Genomic DNA, 22,781 nt, shown 5'->3' on the forward strand with positions numbered 1-22,781 from the left:
TATCTGGCCTTTTTCATGACAAAGTACATGCACGTCCAACACAAACTGCCCCCCCAGCTCTGAATTCTACCCTTATAGCCTCAGTGAGGAGGGGCAACATTCCTGTCGAGTCAACTCTAATTTTGGACATTTTTTTAAGAGGGAGGGATAATGTTTAGGGCAACAGTCATGCACTGGGTAGGCTGCAGTGCCTGCATCTGAACCACACACCAAAATAGGCAAACAACACCCCTCCCAAAACCACCCCACATAGGCTTACACACAGAGGTCTCAAATAGAAGCCCAGCCCTGAATCTACACCTTATTGGATGTTGTCCTAGTAGGGCCTCTGGTTCAAATAGCTCTCTTTCAGATACATTAATAGTTTGATTGAGCCTGAATGGAGTGCCAGATCCTCTGGGTTTGCTCTTTTGGGACTTTTGGTTCCATTGCGCCAGCTCAATCAAGCACTAGATAAATAAATAAAATGTTGGGGGGGGGGGGGGGTCTGCTGACCTGCGTGTAACTATGGCAGCCATTACAACAAGAGATGTTCCCAGGTCTGTTATCAAGTTGGTTTATTGTTATAGCCCAAACCTTAGACTGAGTAAATAGCTGTGAAAATTGATGTCTTCCTGAATCCTGACTGCAGCTTGCTTGGCTCAGGAGAGAGTGAGACTTCAGAGACGAGTTCCAAATGATTAAAGAGGGAAAGCTGATCATCATGCCTGAGATCCCTTTCAAGTCCCTCTACATCCAAACAGTTGCTTAAAGGGATACCTGCTCATATGCAACATGTTAAAACACAGCACACCCCTTCCTCCTCCTCCTCCTTCTCTTGCACTAGAGCCTGACCTAGGATAGTAGCATACTTGATCGTTTTCTACTGCCTCAGTAGGATACTTGATCGTTTTCTACTGCCTCAGTAGGATTCTTGATCGTTTGCTACTGCCTCAGTAGGATACTTGACCGTTTGCTACTGCCTCAGTAGGATACTTGATCGTTTGCTACTGCCTCAGGAGGATACTTGATCGTTTCCTACTGCCTCAGTAGGATTCTTGATAGTTTGCTACTGCCTCAGTAGGATACTTGATCGTTTTCTACTGCCTCAGTAGGATACTTGATCGTTTGCTACTGCCTCAGTAGGATACTTGATCGTTTGCTACTGCCTCAGTAGGATACTTGATCGTTTGCTACTGCCTCAGTAGGATACTTGATCGTTTGCTACTGCCTCAGTAGGATACTTGATCGTTTTCTACTGCCTCAGTAGGATTCTTGATCGTTTGCTACTGCCTCAGTAGGATACTTGATTGTTTGCTACTGCCTCAGTAGGATACTTGATCGTTTGCTACTGCCTCAGTAGGATACTTGATCGTTTTCTACTGCCTCAGTAGGATTCTTGATCGTTTGCTACTGCCTCAGTAGGATACTTGATCGTTTGCTACTGCCTCAGTAGGATACTTGATCGTTTGCTACTGCCTCAGTAGGATACTTGATCGTTTGCTACTGCCTCAGTAGGATACTTGATCGTTTGCTACTGCCTCAGTAGGATTCTTGATCATTTTCTACTGCCTCAGTAGGAATCTTTATGTTTGCTACTGCCTCAATAGGACACTTAATCGTTTGCTATGCCAGAGGAACTCTCTCCTCACATCTGGCTCCTGTCTCAGGTTCAACACTGGGGTTGGTTATCAACCTTTACCCTGAGGGAATCAGGTCAGAGGTTGCAATGTGACTGTCTATATCGACATGGGATGGGAGTGGAAGTGTTTGCATCGTAAACCATAATATATGCCTGAACATTTTGATTATCATTCATCATTACTGCGGACAGGAGTTCTTCCTGTTGAAATCACTTTGCAGACAGGAACCATTCCAGGCCCTGTTCATTATACTAGTAGTCAACCAATCAATTTGGTATTTGTATCATACATGACATGCAGATGATCAGAAAAACACCTATTTTATGGCTGTATACATGTAAGTCCTTAGGCTATTACTTGAAGATGTTGTGTTCAAAGAGAGCTTACCTCTGAAGGCAGAATGGGCTGGTTACATGCTGCACATTTGGGGGCCAAGACCCTGAGAAAACGAGAGAACAAAGAAGATACATCAATTGGTAGAAATAATAACAGTTTCAGACTGAAAATATATGTCTGGTTTATACTGGTTCCCTACAGAAAGACCACCAGGCTTGATATAGATACAGCACAAGTATCTGTTACTCTTTTTTAAGGTTAATACTTCTAACACTTCCTCTCTTTCACCAGTTCCCCCATTGCCCATTCTCTCCTCCTTTGCCCATTCTCTCCTCCTTTGCCCATTCTCTCCTCCTTTGCCCATTCTCTCCTCCTTTACCCATTCTCTCCTCCTTTACCCATTCTCTCCTCCTTTACCCATTCTCTCCTCCTTTACCCATTCTCTCCTCCTTTACCCATTCTCTCCTCCTTTGCCCATTCTCTCCTCCTTTGCCCATTCTCTCCTCCTTTGCCCCTTCTCTCCTCCTTTACCCCTTCTCTCCTCCTTTACCCCTTCTCTCCTCCTTTACCCCTTCTCTCCTCCTTTACCCCTCTCTCCCCTTCAGTGTGTGTGTGCATGAGAGCGTTGAGACTGCTAAGGAGAGGTGGTGAATCTCCAGGTCTGATTCAACCAATCCAGAAAAATACATTAATTATTTCCCCACACACACAGACACACACACCGTGTGCAGCTGGCTGGCACCTGAATGTCTGAGTCTGTAAAACAAAGGCCCTCTCAGTGTAGTGGGCATGACTAGGTCTGATTGAGAAACCACACACATTTCTTGTCCTAGATATATGCGTAATAGGGTATCCGTATTAAATTCCTGTTTTTCCTGCACTCTGCGCAGTATTTATAAGAGTATTATTGTGTTAATAGCCCAGAGTAACACCACTGACTTGAATTGCGTTAAAGGGATAGTTCAGCCAAATTACAAAAGTACACATGGTTTCCTTATACTGTAAGCAGTCTATGGACAAGGTATAACAGCAATCCATGCTTTTCTTTAGTTTCTTTGGCACTGTTTCCACATGCTAACGTTTTAGCATTTGTGTCACAAATCAAGTCATGGGACCAATATTAGCATTTTTGTGATATCGTGTTCAAAGCATCTATAATTGACTTTGTTGTGGATGCTGGTTTGAATCCCCGAGCTGACTAGGTGAAAAATCTGGTGATGTGACCTTGAGCAAGGCACTTAAACCACATTTCACTTGTAAGTCGCTAAAAATGTAAATGTTAAGCTTCACAATATTTTTTTATTACATTTTTTATTTTTATTCAACCTTTATTTAACTAGGCAAGTCAGTTAAGAACAAATTATTATTTACAATGACGGCCTACCCCGGCCAAACCCGGATGACGCTGGGCCAATTGTCCTTCGCCTTATGGGACTCCCAATCACAGCCGGTTGTGATCAGCCGGGAATCGAACCAGGATCTGTAGTGATGCCTCTAGCACTGAGATGCAGTGCCTTAGACCGCTGTGCCACTCGGGAGCCAAATGATGATTTGGACATGATGCACGAAAAATGCTAATATCGGTTTCATGACTTCAATGGGATTGGTGCCACAAATGCTAAAATGTTAGCATGTGGAAACAGTGACAGGGAAACTAAACCAAAGCATTTTTATTTAACCTTTATTTAACACTGTGAGTCAGTTAAGAACAAATTCTTATTTACAATGACGTCCTACCAAAAGGCAAAAGGCTTCCTGGGGGGACGGGGGCTTGACACACATCACAACAAGAGGGACAACACAACACTACATAAAGAGAGACCTAAAGACAACAACATAGCAAGGAAGCAACACATGACAACACAGCATGGTAGCAACAAAACATAACAACAACATGGTACCAACACAACATGGTAGCAGCATAAAACATGGTACACACATTATTGGGCAGACAACAGCACAAAGGGCAAGAAGGTAGAGACAACAATACATCACACAAAGCAGCCACAACTGTCAGTAAGAGTGTCCATGATTGAGTCTTTGAATGAAGAGATTGAGATAAAACTGTCCAGTTTGAGTGTTTGTTGCAGCTCGTTCCAGTCGCTAGCTACAGTGAACTGAAAAGAGGAGCGACCCAGGGATGTGTGTGCTTTGGGGACCTTTAACAGAATGTGACTGGCAGAACGGGTGTTGTATGTGGACGATGAGGGCAGCAGTAGATATCTCAGATAGGGGGGAGTGAGGCCTAAGAGGGTTTGAGCATTGATTGATGTCATACCTTGTCAATAGACTGCCTATAGGTTAAGGAAACCAATGTGTCATTTTGTAATTTGGGTGAACTATCCCTTTAATCAAAGCAACAGTATGCTAGTGAATGAATGCTAGTGACTATTAATCATGAATAGGCGGGAAATGACATCTGGTGGCTTCAGTACAGTGAGCGCTGATTGCTCTAACATAAGGCCCATGGCTCTTAGTTTCCCCATGGTTCTGTCAGTATACTGGGTGGTTGCCCTGGTCTGGCCTGGCCGGCTGCTGTGGATTCCATTGTGACCAGATTCCTGATTCAGTGTGTTTGTTGTGCTTGACTGAGGTGACCCCATGCTGCTACTCCCTTTGCTCTTCCACAGGAGACTCATCCCTTCCTACCTAACATCTCTCTCCCCCTTCCTCTCCACCTGGCAAAAACCTGATCCTGCTGGAACTGCCGCTGACTTCTGTTATAGCAACATGACTTCTGGCCGTATTGTTAGCGCCAGTTAAACTAATATGTTTATGTTTGGCAGTGTTCATAATGGTCGTACCCACATACCTGTGATAGTCTTTGACACAGTAAATCTTGTTCTCTGTGTCCACAGTGAAGGGCACTCCGTCCAGACTGTCGTTACAGATGACACAACGGAAACAGCCAGGGTGGTAAGACTTCCCAAGGGCCTGCAGGATCTATAGAGGTGGAGGGGGGAGAGATAGAAAGGGAGGGGAGAGCGAGAGAGAAAGAGAAGGGGAGAGAGAAAGAGAGAGGGTGGATGGAGAGACAGAAAGAGAGAAGGGGAGAGGGAGAGAGAGAGGGGGGGGTGGAAAGAGAGAGAGAGAGAGAAAGGGGTGACGGAGAGAGGGACAGAGAGAGAAGGAAATAGAGAGAGCGAGAGAAGGAGAGTGAAAGAGAGAGAGATAATTTCAATGCTTTATCATATCTAACAAGTAGTGGATCGCTGATCACTCATCCACGAAGCATAGAGTTGACTGTCTTACAGTGAGTTAGTAGCTGAGGGAAGCAGTGTGTTGGAGAGAGAGACAGTGATAATAGGAAAACATATCTGTCCCCCCCTGCTACAGCTCTGTGTGGTTAACATGTGTAAAGCCATGTCATGGTAAATCCTTAATGTGTTACAACACCTGCTGATGACTACTGGACTTGGGTTTTACATTCTCTCCTTGTGTCCTGGTTTTACCCTAGGTTGTGTGTGTGTGCCTGTGTCCTCAAACCACCACTTCCTCATAAGCTTTCTCCAGATGTGCGCACAGGAAGTTCTTTGCAGGAGGAGTGACTCCATGTTTCTGCTGCTCAACACACTGATGGAGGGCTCACTCACTCACTCACTCACTCACTCACTCACTCACTCACTCACTCACTCACACTCACCATATCCATGATCAGATGTCCGCATGCGTTACATTTGTCTGCAGACTGCTGGAATCCAGAATACTGGAACAGGCAGAGGAGAGTGGAGGACAGTGAGGTTACGGCTGCTACATAATCTCATAGGAAACTGCTGGCATCTTAGACTGACTCTTAGTCTTCTTCTCATATGAGCCCAGTCCACCTCATATGATACATGGGGGACTTCTCCCACATCAACTTAATGTTTAATTAGGGATAAACACAACCATGTCCAGAAATAGTCCTCTAATACCAGGCGAGATAAGTTAGACTCATTAGCAGCACAGAGACAGTAGGACAACCGATTGAATCGACTAGTAACAGACAAACTGTAATGTAATGGATTGTGTTGTTGTGACAGGGCAGCTGAGTTAAACATGGGTCCTCCTGCTCGTTCTTCTTTATACAAGGTGTCATTGTGCAAAGCCCAGGGGTGTATGCCTCTAAAACATTAATAAGTACTAGCTTCAGTTACCCGACCCCCCTCCCTAATGCCCCTACAGGAGTAAACTGATCCAGAATCTCTTAGAAACTTGAACCTGGGCCACGAGGTGAAGAAATCAAATGTAAACTATAATCTGGAGTCCACAGGTCCCGGGCACATATAGTCACAGTAGCACACAGTGGAAGACACATATCTGCTGTCAGAAATATAGATAATACTCTATTCACATACTGCTAAACTATGCAGGGTTCTAGATAAAGTATCCAGACGGACTACTTACCAGAAAGTCCTCTTCACAGAACACCTTCCCACCGACGTAGTAAAATGCTTTCCCCCGTAGCCTTCTGCCTGGGACGAAGAACAGAGAGATGGGCTTTTAGAGTATAAACTTAACTGAAACAACACTGAACAGTTTGGGCTGGGCCCAACCATGAGACCCATTTGTCTGACCATAATTAGACTAAACATTACTTTTACTAAATTGCAGCAGATCACACAGGAGGCATCTGGGAGTATTCGGAGAGATGTGTGAACTCCATATGAAATCCTAGCCTGGTCTCAGATCTATTTGACAGCACAAACTGATCTGGGACCAGGCTAATGAGCCCTATACATCTCCCCTAAGTCACACCAGAAGAATGCCCAGAAGCGCTGTGGTAACTTATTTCAGCTCAAAGGCTCCAGAACGTCAGACAGAATCCATTAAGTCTGGCTAATTCCCAGACACCAACTCAAATAAACACTGAGTCTAATACTGTAGAAGCCTCTTGATTTAATCTGCTTCAGAGAGAGACTGGCCTGGTTGGACAGCTTTCTGCTGCACTGGGAACTACTGGGAACGCACCTGGGACCTCGCTGAGACAATCACTAGCACATGAGGAGAAAATGGTGTGATTGAATATAATGACTAAACAGAGCGTAACTGATTAAAACAGAGTTCTCTAATGGTTTGCTTCACGTGGCAGAGAGAGAGAGAGAGAGAGAGAGACAGAGAGAGAGAGAGAGACCCAGGCCTCAGGCCCAGAGGCAGCGCTAGCTCTTCTTCTTTCCCTCATCTTTCCTGCTTTCTGTCTGTTCTCTAATAGATCACTCCACACACCGAGAGCACATCCTGTCTGTCTGAATCCCCCTCTCCTCCTCTCCTTCATAATAAACCCCCTTCTCTTCTCCCCTCCCTCCATTCCTACAGCCCATCCCACAGGAAGGGGAAACATTCCACACATTTTCAGGGAGGAGGTGAAGGAGGGACGGGGGAGAGAGGGAGGGAGGAGGGAGAGAGAGAGGAGGGTTAACACTAGTGAATGGGAGCCTTCTTCATCTCTGCCACAGAGCTATTAGCTACACACGTTAGACTAATCAAAAATGGAGGAAGGCGAGTAGAGCGATGGTGCTAAAATAATCACTAAGCGATTAGGAACTAACATGTTTTATTCAGAGGTCTCATTGTCAGAGATGGCTGGCTGAGGGAATGGGGGTCTTAACACAACAGGCCTGGGATGGAGAGAAGAGCAGAGCACCGGTTGCAATGATACCAGTGGTGACCTGATCATGGCATTGAGGAGGCAGCAGAGTTCAGACAAACAGCTAGGGCACACCGTAGCAAAACCTTTTGCAATGGAAAACGGACATGTGTGTTCTTATTGGACAGTTCAGGTAGTTTTGGCCAATAAGAACACTGAAGTTCAGGTAGTACCTCCCCGTTTCTCCTGAGTTTCAAAAGGTTTTCTCCCCTACTGAACATGACCCTAGTGACCCCTGAGACATTCCACTGAAATATGGGCCATATGGGCCCCTCTCAGGGGTAACAACAATAGACACTAAATCACAGTAGATCTCCTGAAAGCCCACAGCAGCCATCTGAAAGGGTTTGATCCTCTTACAGACATGGATAGAGCCAAACAATGAGACATCATGTACTGTACTTGTATCAAGGCTTTGAACCTGCACATTCAGTAGCATTATGAAACTGGCAAAGCTTCCAGGCAAAACTCGGAACTAACGGTGTAATCATGTACAACATTTAATTGAATTACATTGAACTGATTTGAATGGATTGTAACATTCCATCCATCACAAAAGAGTGATGGATGGAATGGGGGATGGAGAGAGCGAGAGAGAGAGAGAGAGAGAGAGAGAGAGAGAGAGAGAGAGAGAGCCTTGTGAGACAATAAGATGAATGAATGGCAGAAGAAGACTGTGCTGACAGTAATGAAAGAGTTCCAGAAGAATGATGACTCTGTCCCCCCCTAATATAAATAATAAATGCCTCAGAGACAGAAAACGCACACAGGCCTGGGCTGTTTTCTAGTGAAAACGTTCTTTAATACCTCAAGGTTGATTCTAAGATCTATCTGTCCACTTCTCCAACACCATTCATGAATTATGTATAAGTCTGTCTATTACTTTACTATAAACACTAGCAATCTAGGAAGAAAATCACAAGAGCTACGTGAGAAATGCACAGATCAGATGCCGTCAAAGCAAAAGAGAATGGACCACATTTCACATGTACTGAAAAAATTCATAATACCCATAACTCACTCTTCCTTAGAAAATCTGTAATGGTTCTCAACAAGTATGTGAATTTAGATTCATTTAGTTGAATCCTATCTAATCCTTATTTCCCCAGCACAACAACATATGTCCAATAGGGCCTATAAGTGTTTACTTGGAGGATATTGTTACTCACAGCAACATCCTCCCTTACCTCAATCACATTTATCAGATGTAGAGTGTGGACACAGGGACAGGGTAGGGTGTTTAAGCTTCACAAACTATCCACCATCTAAGAGTGCCAGCAATAAAACCACAGCAGTTTTCAGATCACTAACGTCACATCCAATCCATGCTTGTGTTCTATAACGGCAGAAGATTAGTTGGAGAGGCTGATGTTGTAAGGTGGGTTGGGATTGGTTGGGCTCAGGACAAAGCAACAATTACACTTCTGTTCTCACAAAAAACAACCCACCTCCAGTCTCATCTCAGCCAAAAGATCTAGTCCAACCCAGCTCCAGTCTCATCTCAGCCAAAAGCTCTAGTCCAACCCAGCTCCAGTCTCATCTCAGCCAAAAGCTCTAGTCCAACCCAGCTCCAGTCTCATCTCAGACAAAAGCTCTAGTCCAACCCAGCTCCAGTCTCATCTCAGCCAAAAGCTCTAGTCCAACCCAGCTCCAGTCTCAACTCAGCCAGCACACTTCTATATGTTGGTCGCTGCCCATATCATTGCATAATAAAGAAGATACACAAGAGTTCAGGGGCCTTGCTTTAACAAAGTTAACCATTTTCACTGTAGTGTCCAAAATGTTTTTCAAGCTGTCTGGTATTCCCTTGGCAGCAAGAGCCTCTCGGTGGATGCTGCAGTGGCATTGGGAGCAACTGCTTGCACGCGCGTTACCACTCTACTATGTCTCCCTGTCATGGATTTTGCGCCATCAGTACAGAAACCAACACATCTTGACCACTATAGTCCATTTGATGTCACAAAGATGACCAGTACTTTAAAAACATCCTCTCATGTTGTCCTGGTTTCCAGAAGAGGATGTATTCCTTAATTGACCCCCATAAACGTAACAGACATATACCAGGAGCTGTGACAGGCCCGCCACGTCTGTTGACTCATCCAGCTGTAACGCATATAATTCACTGGCTTGTATGCGAAGCAGTAATTATTTCAAAACATCTCCTGCCATGTTAGACAGTTTTCCCAGTTTGGGAATACCTGCTCCAGTCCACACACACAATGCGCTACTCTCCACTTGATCAAATCATGCCAAATCAAGTTCCATTGGGAAAAGTTGGGAGATGGCTGACTAACTGTGTGTAGTGAGGGCAGATTTAGACTCTACGTTTGTGGGAACAGGGTCTCTTTATTGAGGGAGACAAAGACAACACTTTTTTTCGACGCAAATATCTCTAGTCGTGCTGGTATTAAAGGTGTTCCCTTCTCTCTGGTCCAAAGTTGTATGGTGGACATTTGAATGAGAATGATGGTGCAAAATAAAATTAATGCTGGCAAAAATATCTTAGGCGTCATGGCGACCAAAACCACTTGCTGCCCATGTAATTTCCTGCCCAGTGCATTTTTTTAAAACCTTTATTTAACTAGGCAAGTCAGTTCAGAACAAATTCTTATTTACAATGACGGCCTAGGCCTCCCGGGTGGCGCAGTGGTTAAGGGCGCTGTACTGCAGCGCTAGCTGTGCCATCAGAGTCCCTGGGTTCGCGCCCAGGCTCTGTCGTAACCGGCCGCGACCGGGAGGTCCGTGGGGCGACGCACAATTGGCCTAGCGTCATCCGGGTTAGGGAGGGCTTGGTCGGTAGGGATGTCCTTGTCTCATCGCGCACCAGCGACTCCTGTGGCGGGCCGGGCGCAGTGCGCGCTAGCCAAGGTTGCCAGGTGCACGGTGTAGCCTCCGACACATTGGTGCGGCTGGCTACCTCCCCACTACCTTCCCACTACCTCCACCCTGCTTCCCCCTACCTCCACCCTGCCTCCCCCTACCTCCCCACTACCTTTCCCCTACCTCCAGCCTGCCTCCCACTACCTCCACCCTGCCTGTCTCCCAGGCACCTTGAGGAAGGGGGGAGACATTCCCCTTTAAGTATTTTAAGTTCAGGGTCTTAAAGATTCTGTTATGCAACAAAAGAACCATGAAGGTGGTTGAGGGGTTAAGGGGGAGGGAGAGTCTGCTTAACAAGACTGTTGCTGTGTGTGTGTGTGTGTGTGTGTGTGTGTGTGTGTGCTCCGGCGTAGGTGGTAGTTCTGAATGGTCCTGCTGTCCTGCCCGGTGCACTCCTACCTCCCTGGATACAGCATAACACCAGTCTGTGGACTCCCACCCCAAGGCCTCCTACGCATGCATTCCTCCACGGCCCGGTCCCTCTCCCTGTGGAGCCGGCCGCAGCCTCTGTGCCCTCAGATGGAGAAGGGTATGGGAGGTATGCAGTCAGAGAGTATCCACCTAACTCCCCCCAGTTTAGACCCCACCTGCCTCCCTAACTTTCTCCCTTTCGTGGCTCTTCTTTTTAGTGCCTCACACAGTCACACTTTCTCTCGCTCTCATACACACACACGCACGCACAAACCCACACAAACGGTTGGGAAGATAAAGGACAACACAGGGTGTGTTAATCAGCGATGGTAGAGCATGAGCTTTCAGGTCAGGGGTCAGGAGGCCTCACACTGCCCTCTAATGGGCATGGGCAGAGGTCACAGATCATCTCCACAGGGGGATTTGAATTGGTCGATTCATCTATAGATACCAGAGTAGCAACCATCTGGACAGGATGGCTCTGGAATCCCTCTGAAGTTCTAGTAAGGAGATCACAGTGGAAAGACAGGGCCAAGCTCATTTATGGGAGAAGCCAAGGTCAGAGGAGGTGAGGAGACAGACAGGCAAGGGCAGGGGAGGTGAGGAGACAGACAGGCAAGGGCAGGGGAGGTGAGGAGACAGACAGGCAAGGGCAGGGGAGGTGAGGAGACAGACAGGCAAGGGCAGGGGAGGTGAGGAGACAGACAGGCAAGGTCAGGGGAGGTGAGGAGACAGACAGGCAAGGTCAGGGGAGGTGAGGAGACAGACAGGCAAGGTCAGGGGAGGTGAGGAGACATAAAGGCAAGGTCAGGGGAGGTGAGGAAACAGACAGGCAAGAGCAGGGGAGGTGAGGAGACAGACAGGCAAGGTCAGGGGAGGTGAGAAGACAGACAGGCAAGGGCAGGGGAGGTGAGGAGACAGACAGGCAAGGTCAAGCGAGGTGAGGAGAAAGACAGGCAAGGTCAGGGGAGGTGAGGAGAAAGACAGGCAAGGTCAGGGGAGGTGAGGAGACAGACAGGCAAGGGCAGGGGAGGTGAGGAGACAGATAGGAAAGGTCAGGGCAGGTGAGGAGACAGACAGGCAAGGTCAGGGCAGGTGAGGAGACAGACAGGCAAGGTCAGGGGAGGTGAGGAGACAGACAGGCAAGGGCAGGGGAGGTGAGGAGAAAGACAGGCAAGGTCAGGGGAGGTGAGGAGACAGACAGGCAAGGTCAGGGGGAAGCAAATTTGGTGCAGCCAGGGAACCATCCAAGCTGAACATCACTTAATCAGTGAGACACTGAACCATAAAGTTGGTGAACTACTGAATCACATCGATTGATTTGATGAATCAATGAGCCACTAAACTGCAGCTGCGGTGATCTAGCTTCATGTCCCAGGGTCTGTGTGTTCTGATGTGGCATTCTCTTCTCTTTGTGTGGGCTGGCGGAGAGACTGACACACCCCGAAACTAAACACCACAGTTCCTTGGTTGTAATCATGGAGCTGACGGTGTGTGTATATGTGTGCAGTATTGTGTGTGTGTGTGTGTGTGTGTCTGGGGCGGGGGATGAGTGTCGGAGAGATGATGTGACAGTTCCATTTAGTAGAACAGGAACTCAGCATACAATACAACTCATAGCAACATGATCTGACATGAGCTGCATGGGAGCCTGTTCAACACACTGGGTGGACTAGGCCAGGGATTCCCAAACTTGGTCCTAGGGCCCCCACGTCTGGGTGCACGTTGTGGTTTTTGCCCTAGCTTTACACAGCTGATTCAAATAATCCAAACTTAATGATCAATTGGTAGTCTGAATCAGCTGTGTAGTGCTAGGGCAAAAACCACAACGTGCACCCAGACGTGGGGGCCCTAGGACCGAGTTTGGGAATCCCTGGCCTAGTCTACCCAGTGTGTTGAACAGGCTCCCATGCAGCTCATGTCAGAAAGGGCAAAAAACGAAATGTGCACTCAGAGTCACCTAGGACAGAGTTTGAGAAACCCTGGACTAGGTGACTGTGTGTGTGTGTGTGTGTGTGTGTGTGTGTGTGTGTGTGCGCGCACGTGCCTACATGCAATGTACACAGAAGGTGAGGAAAGAGTGAGTGAGGCAGGTTGGGTTTGTGTCTATAGATCAGTAGGTTTGGGGGGTGGCTGATGTGGTAGTGGTTGTGGTCGTGGTTGTGGCGCGGTCTCCTTAGAGGCCGAATTTTAGATGCCGTACTCTTGGCCGCAGACAACATCTTGCTGTTTTCTAGCTAATTTCCCACAATTTTACACATTTTGTCATGGGGCTGAAAGACACAAGCTAAGTTCTTATGCTATCTGAGTAACAACAACATTATAACAACATCAATGGGGGCCCCATGCCATGACATTTTTAGAATTTTAGATCGTCCCGGTCTAGTTTTTATTTTGGTGATTGTTTGTTCTCAAAAGATGATTATATTTAAAAACATATATAGCTCCCATTATATTTTCTACATCATTCATATCTGTTTAAGTCATTTAAGTTTACACTGAAAGTGCTTTACCATCCATAATAAATAAATAACAATTTTTGTTTGAATAATTATATACATATATATTAATATAGGGGGGAAAGTGGTAGGTTACTTACTGCAGGTGAAGTATGTCATGTTAGAGGTAAGGAGAGAGTAGGTGAGGTGGACAGGGTTTACTGTAGTAGTACTTACTGCAGGTGAAGTATGTCATGTTAGAGGTAAGGAGAGAGTAGGTGAGGTGGACAGGGTTTACTGTAGTAGTACTTACTGCAGGGGAAGTATGTCATGTTAGAGGTAAGGAGAGAGTAGGTGAGGTGGACAGGGTTTACTGTAGTAGTACTTACTGCAGGGGAAGTATGTCATGTTAGAGGTAAGGAGAGAGAAGGTGAGGTAGACAGGGTTTACTGTAGTAGTACTTACTGCAGGTGAAGTATGTCATGTTAGAGGTAAGGAGAGAGAAGGTGAGGTGGACAGGGTTTACTGTAGTAGTACTTACTGCAGGCGCTGCAGGTGAAGCATGTCATGTTAGAGGTAAGGAGAGAGTAGGTGAGGTGGACAGGGTTTACTGTAGTAGTACTTACTGCAGGGGAAGTATGTCATGTTAGAGGTAAGGAGAGAATAGGTGAGGTGGACAGGGTTTACTGTAGTAGTACTTACTGCAGGTGAAGCAGACATCATGATAGAGGTAAGGAGAGAGTAGGTGAGGTGGACAGGGTTTACTGTAGTAGTACTTACTGCAGGCGCTGCAGGGGAAGTATGTCATGTTAGAGGTAAGGAGAGAGTAGGTGAGGTGGACAGGGTTTACTGTAGTCATACTTACTGCAGGGGAAGTATGTCATGTTAGAGGTAAGGAGAGAGTAGGTGAGGTGGACAGGGTTTACTGTAGTAGTACTTACTGCAGGTGAAGTATGTCATGTTAGAGGTAAGGAGAGAGTAGGTGAGGTGGACAGGGTTTACTGTAGTAGTACTTACTGCAGGGGAAGTATGTCATGTTAGAGGTAAGGAGAGAGTAGGTGAGGTGGACAGGGTTTACTGTAGTAGTACTTACTGCAGGTGAAGCAGACATCATGATAGAGGTAAGGAGAGAGAAGGTGAGGTGGACAGGGTTTACTGTAGTAGTACTTACTGCAGGGGAAGTATGTCATGTTAGAGGTAAGGAGAGAGAAGGTGAGGTGGACAGGGTTTACTGTAGTAGTACTTACTGCAGGGGAAGTATGTCATGTTAGAGGTAAGGAGAGAGTAGGTGAGGTGGACAGGGTTTACTGTAGTAGTACTTACTGCAGGTGAAGCAGACATCATGATAGAGGTAAGGAGAGAGAAGGTGAGGTGGACAGGGTTTACTGTAGTAGTACTTACTGCAGGCGCTGCAGGGGAAGTATGTCATGTTAGAGGTAAAGAGAGAGTAGGTGAGGTAGACAGGGTTTACTGTAGTAGTACTTACTGCAGGGGAAGTATGTAATGTTAGAGGTAAGGAGAGAGTAGGTGAGGTGGACAGGGTTTACTGTAGTAGTACTTACTGCAGGTGAAGCAGACATCATGATAGAGGTAAGGAGAGAGAAGGTGAGGTGGACAGGGTTTACTGTAGCAGTACTTACTGCAGGCGCTGCAGGTGAAGCAGACATCATGATAGAGGCTTCCCATAGCCTGGCAGGCAGCAGTGGCTCCGTACACCGCCTTGTTACACTTCACACAGCTCCCTGGAACACAACACAACAGCCAGGTCAGAGACATGAACTAGAGGTCGACTGATTATGATTTTCCAACGCCGATACCGATTATTAGAGGACCAAAAATAGCCGATTTCTTTCTATATATATATATATATATATATATATATATATTTGTAATAATGACAATTACAACAATACTGAATGAACAATGAACGCTTATTTTAACTAATATAATACATAAATAACATCTATTTAGTCTCAAATAAATAATGAAACATGCTCAATTTGGTTGAAATAATGCAAAACCACAGTGTTGGGGAAGAAAATAAAAGTGCAATATGTGCCATGTAAAAAAAAGCTAACGTTTAAGTTCCTTGCTCAGATAAAAGCTGGTGGTTCAATATTCCCAGTTCTTCAATATTCCCAGTTAAGAAGTTTTAGGTTGTAGTTATTATAGGAATTAAAACACGTCAACTATTTCTCTCTATACCATTTGTATTTCATATACCTTTGACTATTGGATGTTCTTATAGGCACTTTAGTATTGCCAGCCTTATCTCAGGAGTTGATAGGCTTGAAGTCATAAACAGCGCTGTGAATCAAGCATTGCTTGGAGCTTCTGGCAAATGCAGTATAGTTTAAATGAATGCTTACGAGCCTGCTGCTGCCTACCACCGCTCAATCAGACTGCTCTATCAAATATCAAATCATAGACTTAATTATGATATAATAAACACAGAAATACAAGCCTTTGGTCATTAATATGGTCAAATCCGGAAACTATCATTTCGAAAACAACACGTTTATTATTTCAGTGTAATACGTAACCGTTCAGTATTTTATCTAACGGGTGGCATCCCTAAATCTAAATATTCCTGTTACATTGCACAACCTTCAATGTTATGTCATAATTATGTAAAATTCTGGAAAATTAGTTCGCAATGAGCCAGGAGGCCCAAACTGCTGCATATACCCTGACTCTGCGTGCAATAAACGCAAGAGAAGTGACACAATTTCCCTAGTAAATATTGCCTGCTAACCTGGATTTCTTTAAACTAAATATGCAGGTTTAAAAATATATACTTCTGTGTATTGATTTTAAGAAAAGCATTGATGTCTATGGTTAGGTACACTCGTGCAACGATTGTGCTTTTTTCGCAAATGCACTTTTGTTAAAACATCACCCGTTTGGCGAAGTAGGCTGTGATTCGATGATAAATTAACAGGCATCGCATTGATTATATGCAACGCAGGACAAGCTAGATAAACTAGTAATATCATCAACCATGTGTAGTTAACTAGTGATTATGTGAATATTGATTGTTTTTTATAAGATAAGTTTAATGCTAGCTAGCACCTTACCTTGGCTCCTTGCTGCACTCGCGTAACAGGTGGTCAGCCTGCCACGCAGTCTCCTTGTGGAATGCAATGTAATCGACCATGATCAAGGTCCAAAAATGCAGATGACCAATTGTTATGAAAACTTGAAATCAGCCCTAGTTAATCATCCATGCTGATTAATCGGTCGACCTCTAACATGAACACACACACCACACAATTAACATCATGTACTTTGGCACCACTAGTGTCTCAGTCATAAGCAGTTGTCCTGTTAGAATAAAAAGTTAGAGTTGTAGGCATTCCATAACGCAAATAAAAACAGTCTGATTAAGAGGCTGGATCCATAACAAGCAGCCTGATGAAACCAGACACAAACAATGTAATGAAAAAAGCCTAACAACAGTCAAAGGAAATGAGTTAGCCATGCTGTATCATTGAAAGGGGAAATATATTCCAATCTGCTTGTTTGGTTTGGCTCTGGGCTAGAGGAGTCTGTCACATGAACACAGTGATAAAAGACCTGTTCCTACCAAATGCTGCTCCCTTCACACACTGCTGCTAGACAGACGGCATGCACACACACACACGCACACACACACACACACACGCACACACACACACACACACACACACACACACACACACACACACACGCACACACACACACACACACACAGTTCTACACACTTCAGCCAGACTGAAAGACACAAACAAACGTCCCTTTCGCCCTCCCCTTTATAGACCACCAGTCAGACAGGACAGGAAGTGAGAGGTTGGTGGTAGAAACAGACAGACAAGAGAAGGAAAGAGAGAGAAAGGAGTGAGAGAAAAAGAGGAGAAAGGGATAGAAAAGTAAGAGACTGTAATGCAAGTTGGAGAGATGTCCAAGCTGGTGTGTGTACCTGTGGTGGGTGAGGTTCAGTAGTTCTTATGGGCCAACTGTGATTGGGTTGTCACCCAGAACATGCCATGTCTTAATCAATGTATAATGTTGGGTCTTCACAGGCAGTGGTTTGTTCTGTCATCCTCTTCAATCATGCATGTGCATGCTGCAGTGCATAGCAACGTACACACACACACAGCCAATCATGCAGTATAATCTAGTTGCTGACAGGCAGCGGAGGTGGAAAGTTCCATAGACTGATAGAGAGTGTGAGAGAGCGAGAGAAAGAAAGACAGAAAGAGTGAGAGAAAGAACGAGAAAGAGAGTGAGAGAGAGTCCAGTGAAAATAGAAAGTGTCCTCTGAGGTGTTTTGTGTGCTGAGGTCTTCTGACTGAGCTGAGAGGTTGGCAGTGTGCTGAGAGAGATGTGGTAACAGAACAACATGAGCCCACAGCAGCATGGCTGTGTGAAACAACAGTGTGTTACACACACAACATTCCCCAGGGGGACGAAGACCACGCCAGGGACACTACCGCCTCGCCACTCACAAAGAAGCTTCTGTCTCTGGCCTGCTCTCCTGCAGACAGACATCACCAGGCACTACGTCTGTATGCCTCCTCCCCTAACTCACTGGCAAGATCCCCAAAGGCCCCTACTCCCTACATTGGGAATAGGGGCCCATTTGCAACGCATCCACAGACAAGAGACAACATTAAGTTCACCTCTTCATACTGTAACACAATATAGAGCTATACAGTTTATTAGGTGCCCCACCCCATTCCCGAAAATGGTTCGCTCCTACAGACAGTGATTCATGTGGCCGTGGCTGGCTATATAAAGCAGGTAGACAGGCATTCAGTTACTGTTTGATCGAACGTGCAAAAGGAGTGACCTAAGCGACTTTGAGTGTGGTATGATAGTCGGTGCCAGGCTCGCTGGTTCCAGTATCTCAGAACGGGCCGGCCTCCTGGACTTTTCATGCAGGACAGTGTCTAGGGATTACAGAGTACCACACAGGGTTCCACTCATATTAACTAAAAACAAGAAGAAGCGGCTCCAGTGGGCACGCGATCACCAACACTGGACAATTTAGGAGTGGAAAAACATTTCATTGTCTGACAAATCCTGGTTCCTGTTGCGTCATGCTAGTGGCAGAGTCAGGATTTGGCGTAAGCAGCATGACTCCATGTCCCCATCCAGCCTGGTGTTAATGGTACAGGCTGGTGGTGTAATGGTGTGGGGAATGTTTTCCTTGAAACCAATTGAGAAATGTTTCCATACCCCAAATAATTCAGACTGTTCTGGAGGCAAGGGGGGTCCGACCCGGTACTAGATGGGTGTACTTAACAAACTGAACGTACAATGAGTGTGCAAAACATTAAGAACAACTGCTCTTTCCATGACATAGACTGACCTGGTGAATCCAGGTAAAAGCTATGAACCCTTCTTGATGTGACTTTTTAAATCCACTTCAATCAGTGTAGATGAAGGGGAGGAGACAGTTTAAAGAAGGATTTATGAGACACGGATTGTGTATGTGTGCCATTCAGAGGGTGAATGGGCAAGACATGAAGATTGAAGTGCCTTTGAACGGGGTATGGTAGTAGGTGCCAGGCACATCGGTTTGTGTCAATAACTGCAACGCTGCTGGGTTTTTCCATGCTTAAGAATGGTCCACCACGAAAGGACATCAAGCCAACTTGACACAACTGTGGGAAGCATTTGAGTCAACATGGGCCAGCATCCATGTGGAACGCTTTCAACACCTTGTAGGGGGGGTTCAACCCATTATTAGGAAGGTGTTCCTAATGTTTAGTATACTCAGTGTAGATACTGTAACAAAATATAGGAATACCTCTGATACTGTAACAAAATATAGGAATACTTCTGATACTGTAATACAATACAGGAATACCTCTGATACTGTAACACAATACAGGAATACCTCTGATACAGTAACACAATATAGGAATGAGCTATATACAGACCTTATTGAATTAACCTTCCCTTCAAAATGACAATAAACCACTGTAGCCTACAGCACAGTCATCTACCTATCCCCTTACATAACAATGTCTGGAGACTAAGGTCCTACTCCTCTCATCATGTGTTCCTCCCTCCTCTCCTCTTCCTATACCCCTCCTCTCCTCTCCTCCAAACCATCTGGCCTCAACCCTGGAATTATAGGTTCAATCCATCATTAGACAGACAGACAGTTCTACTGTATGGACTCAACAGGGTTGGGTTTGTTCAGCTCAACTTTGGTTTTACTTGGTGAAATTTCAAAACTGAGAATTGTATGATTTTCCACCAGAGTTGAAAGTCACAGCTGTTGTTTGTAATGCACATGCCATTGAAACTGTAAAATGCACTGAAAAGTAAGAGGGATACATAAACAACCAAACAAACTGGTTCCTGTTTAGGACAAACATTCTTAGGTAAAGAAGCAACATTTTCCTCCCTGATTACAGTCCCATATTCCAAAGCCCCTGTGATTTTATAGGGGAGTGCTTTCTTTAACGGTTATGAGGGCATGGGTGAGGGGGGAATGGAATCAAAACACAGAGCCAAAACTTCACCCCCCAAACACCATCCCAGCAGCCCAGCTGTCAAAACGTCTGCCTCTACTGCTTCCCAATGGCTCACAACAAGCCTCTTCATAAACCTCCACAATCTCTGACAGGAACTTGATATTATGGTAGTTGACTTGTCATGTTAGAAGCCAAATAAGACTACTGCACTTAGTAATAGTCCTTATAGTAGTACTAGTGTTTGTGTGTGTTTATCATATGGCAGTATTAGAATCCAAGGCTAGGACATTATGAAATCACATCAACACTGGTCCCACCCAAAACAACAGCCTAACATCACAAAAACATTCTCTCACTACACGAACACACATTTACTTATACAACCAATCAAACAATGAAGCAAGGCCCCAGGCCCAGACACAGAGAGAGATAAAGAGGGAGGAGAGAGAGAGATGCACACACACACACACAAAGGCTTCCTGCAGGACCTGTCAGGGGTACAGATTGAGTGCCAAAGCAGAAGCCAAGACACCCTGGGAAGAGTTAAGGTAAACTGTCCAGTCCACAGAGAGACAACAGCCTGATAGGAGAAAGCCATCCTTAATCACAACACAATACAACGCACTCAACCTCTACTATCTGTGTGTGTGTGGGGGGGGGCTCCACCCTCTGTCCTGTCCCACCACTCACCCTTCCTGTCTGACCTCCCACCCATAAATCTGCTCTTTGCTCTGCCTCTCTTTCCCTGCTCTACCTCCCTCCCTCTCTCTCTCACAGCCAAAGACGCAACAAAAGGTTCTATAAATTAACCCGAAGTACCTTCTGTTAATCTAATCATTTATGAAACTAAGTGTGCTCACCACCCACTCTTTATATTCCCCAGCCCCGTCCCGTCCTCCAGACATTCCTCTGTGTTCCCCCGGTGCAGCCGTTTGGCACGACACTCAGTTTCCCAGAACATCCAGCTGCAGCTCTGCCAATCAGAGCAGAGTGTATATGATTTGAGACCCCAGCCCTAGCTGGCTGGAACTCACTTGGCATGGATCTGAAATGGCACCTTTTCCCCTATACAGTGCACTACTATATGGGCCCTGGTCACACGTAGGGCACTAAATAGGCAATAGGGTATCATTTTGGAAGTGACCCATATGAGCCTTTAGGATGGCCACACTAATCTCCCTTTTACATGAACCTACTAAATCACTAGGTATATGCCCCCAGTTTAAATATGACTTCCATACCTAATACTCTACAGTCACACTGGTCAATAATATACTGTATCATACAAATTAGGCAATCCTTTAGTAAATGACACCAAATATTGAACTGATAACCCAGGAATAGAACATCATTCCCATAGTATTATGGTTCTGCATTTAGCCATAGTTTACTTGTTAGAGAGGAGTAACTCAACACAATCTGGCCTTAATGACCATGTACTCTTATAATCTTCATCCGACACAGCCACCCCTCGGAGCCTGGTTCCTCTCTAGGTTTCTAGGATCCTGCCTTTCTAGGGAGTTTCTCCTAGCCACTGTGCTTCTGCATTGCTTGCTCTTTGAGCATCCAGACTTACAGTTCAGGCTGAGAGAATACTCCTCTCCTTTCAGTGGAAAAAGCAGGTCAGGGATGGAGTTTATCTTTCAGTTCAGTATGTAGACCAGGCCAGGAACTGCATCTGTCTGTCACGCAGGCTATTTTCTGGCACGACAGCATGACGCAGAAAATGAGTGTGTGCTTTGAGCGTGTCAGCATTACAGTATTGTCATACACAAAGGTTCTACCATCTTCCACTGCGGCCCCCCACAGGAATCTCTATAACATGTTAACATGTGTGCTTATGAATCTGTGTGGGTGTGTTCAGCATGACAGCGACATGCCCCAGAACATCTTCCCTTACATACTGAAGGAGTGGACTCTGGGGGTCTGGGACGGGAATTACAATCCGGACTGACGTTCCTCGTTCCTGCAGGAAATTCCTTTTATGAGGCGGCAGTGAGATGCTTCATGACCGCTGGACAAGTGCACGCTATGTGTTCCTCTCTCTCTCGTTGTTCTTCTCTCTCTCGTTGTTCCTCTCTCTCTCTCTCGTTGTTCCTCTCTCTCTCGCTCTCTCGTTGTTCCTCTCTCTCGCACTCTCTCGGCTGGACGTCCCGTTCTGATGACTGCCCTTGCCTCAACCTTCCTGAACCCAAGCATCCATGTGAACTAAACTTAATCCCAAATCAACATTGTCATTCACACACAAGTCTTAATAATGACTATACATACATGGTAGTACATACAGTGGGGGAAAAAAGTATTTAGTCAGCCACCAATTGTGCAAGTTCTCCCACTTAAAAAGATGAGAGAGGCCTGTAATTTTCATCATAGGTACACTTCAACTATGACAGACAAAATGAGAAAAAAAATCCAGAAAATCACATTGTAGGATTTTTTATGAATTTATTTGCAAATGATGGTGGAAAATATGTATTTGGTCACCTACAAACAAGCAAGATTTCTGGCTCTCACAGACCTGTAACTTCTTCTTTAAGAGGCTCCTCTGTCCTCCACTCATTACCTGTATTAATGGCGCCTGTTTGAACTTGTTATCAGTATAAAAGACACCTGTCCACAACCTCAAACAGTCACACTCCAAACTCCACTATGGCCAAGACCAAAGAGATGTCAAAGGACACGAGAAACAAAATTGTAGACCTGCACCAGGCTGGGAAGACTGAATCTGCAATAGGTAAGCACCTTGGTTTGAAGAAATCAACGGTGGGAGCAATTATTAGGAAATGGAAGACATACAATACCACTGATAATCTCCCTCGATCTGGGGCTCCACGCAAGATCTCACCCCGTGTGGTCAAAATGATCACAAGAACGGTGAGCAAAAATCCCAGAACCACACGGGGGGACCTAGTTAATGACCTGCAGAGAGCTGGGACCAAAGTAACAAAGCCTACCATCAGTAACACACTCAAATCCTGCCAGACATGTCTCCCTGCTT

At 45.5% G+C, this 22,781-nt stretch overlaps 1 protein-coding gene across 1 annotated transcript in view; it reads right to left on the reverse strand.

Moving 5' to 3' along the window:
* Positions 1 to 22,781, reverse strand: part of LOC110539285 (Wilms tumor protein 1-interacting protein-like) — a 33,692-nt gene that overhangs the window by 4,611 nt on the left and 6,300 nt on the right. The window contains exons 2-6 of the mRNA XM_036943662.1: positions 14,954 to 15,055; positions 6,345 to 6,412; positions 5,602 to 5,664; positions 4,771 to 4,901; positions 2,010 to 2,061 (exon numbers count right to left, since the gene is read on the reverse strand). Of these exons, the coding sequence (XP_036799557.1) occupies positions 2,010 to 2,061; positions 4,771 to 4,901; positions 5,602 to 5,664; positions 6,345 to 6,412; positions 14,954 to 15,055 (416 nt within the window). The remainder of the gene's footprint in view (positions 1 to 2,009; positions 2,062 to 4,770; positions 4,902 to 5,601; positions 5,665 to 6,344; positions 6,413 to 14,953; positions 15,056 to 22,781) is intronic.

This window comes from Oncorhynchus mykiss, chromosome 2 (assembly GCF_013265735.2).
Source record: "Oncorhynchus mykiss isolate Arlee chromosome 2, USDA_OmykA_1.1, whole genome shotgun sequence".
Taxonomy (NCBI): Eukaryota; Metazoa; Chordata; class Actinopteri; order Salmoniformes; family Salmonidae; genus Oncorhynchus; species Oncorhynchus mykiss.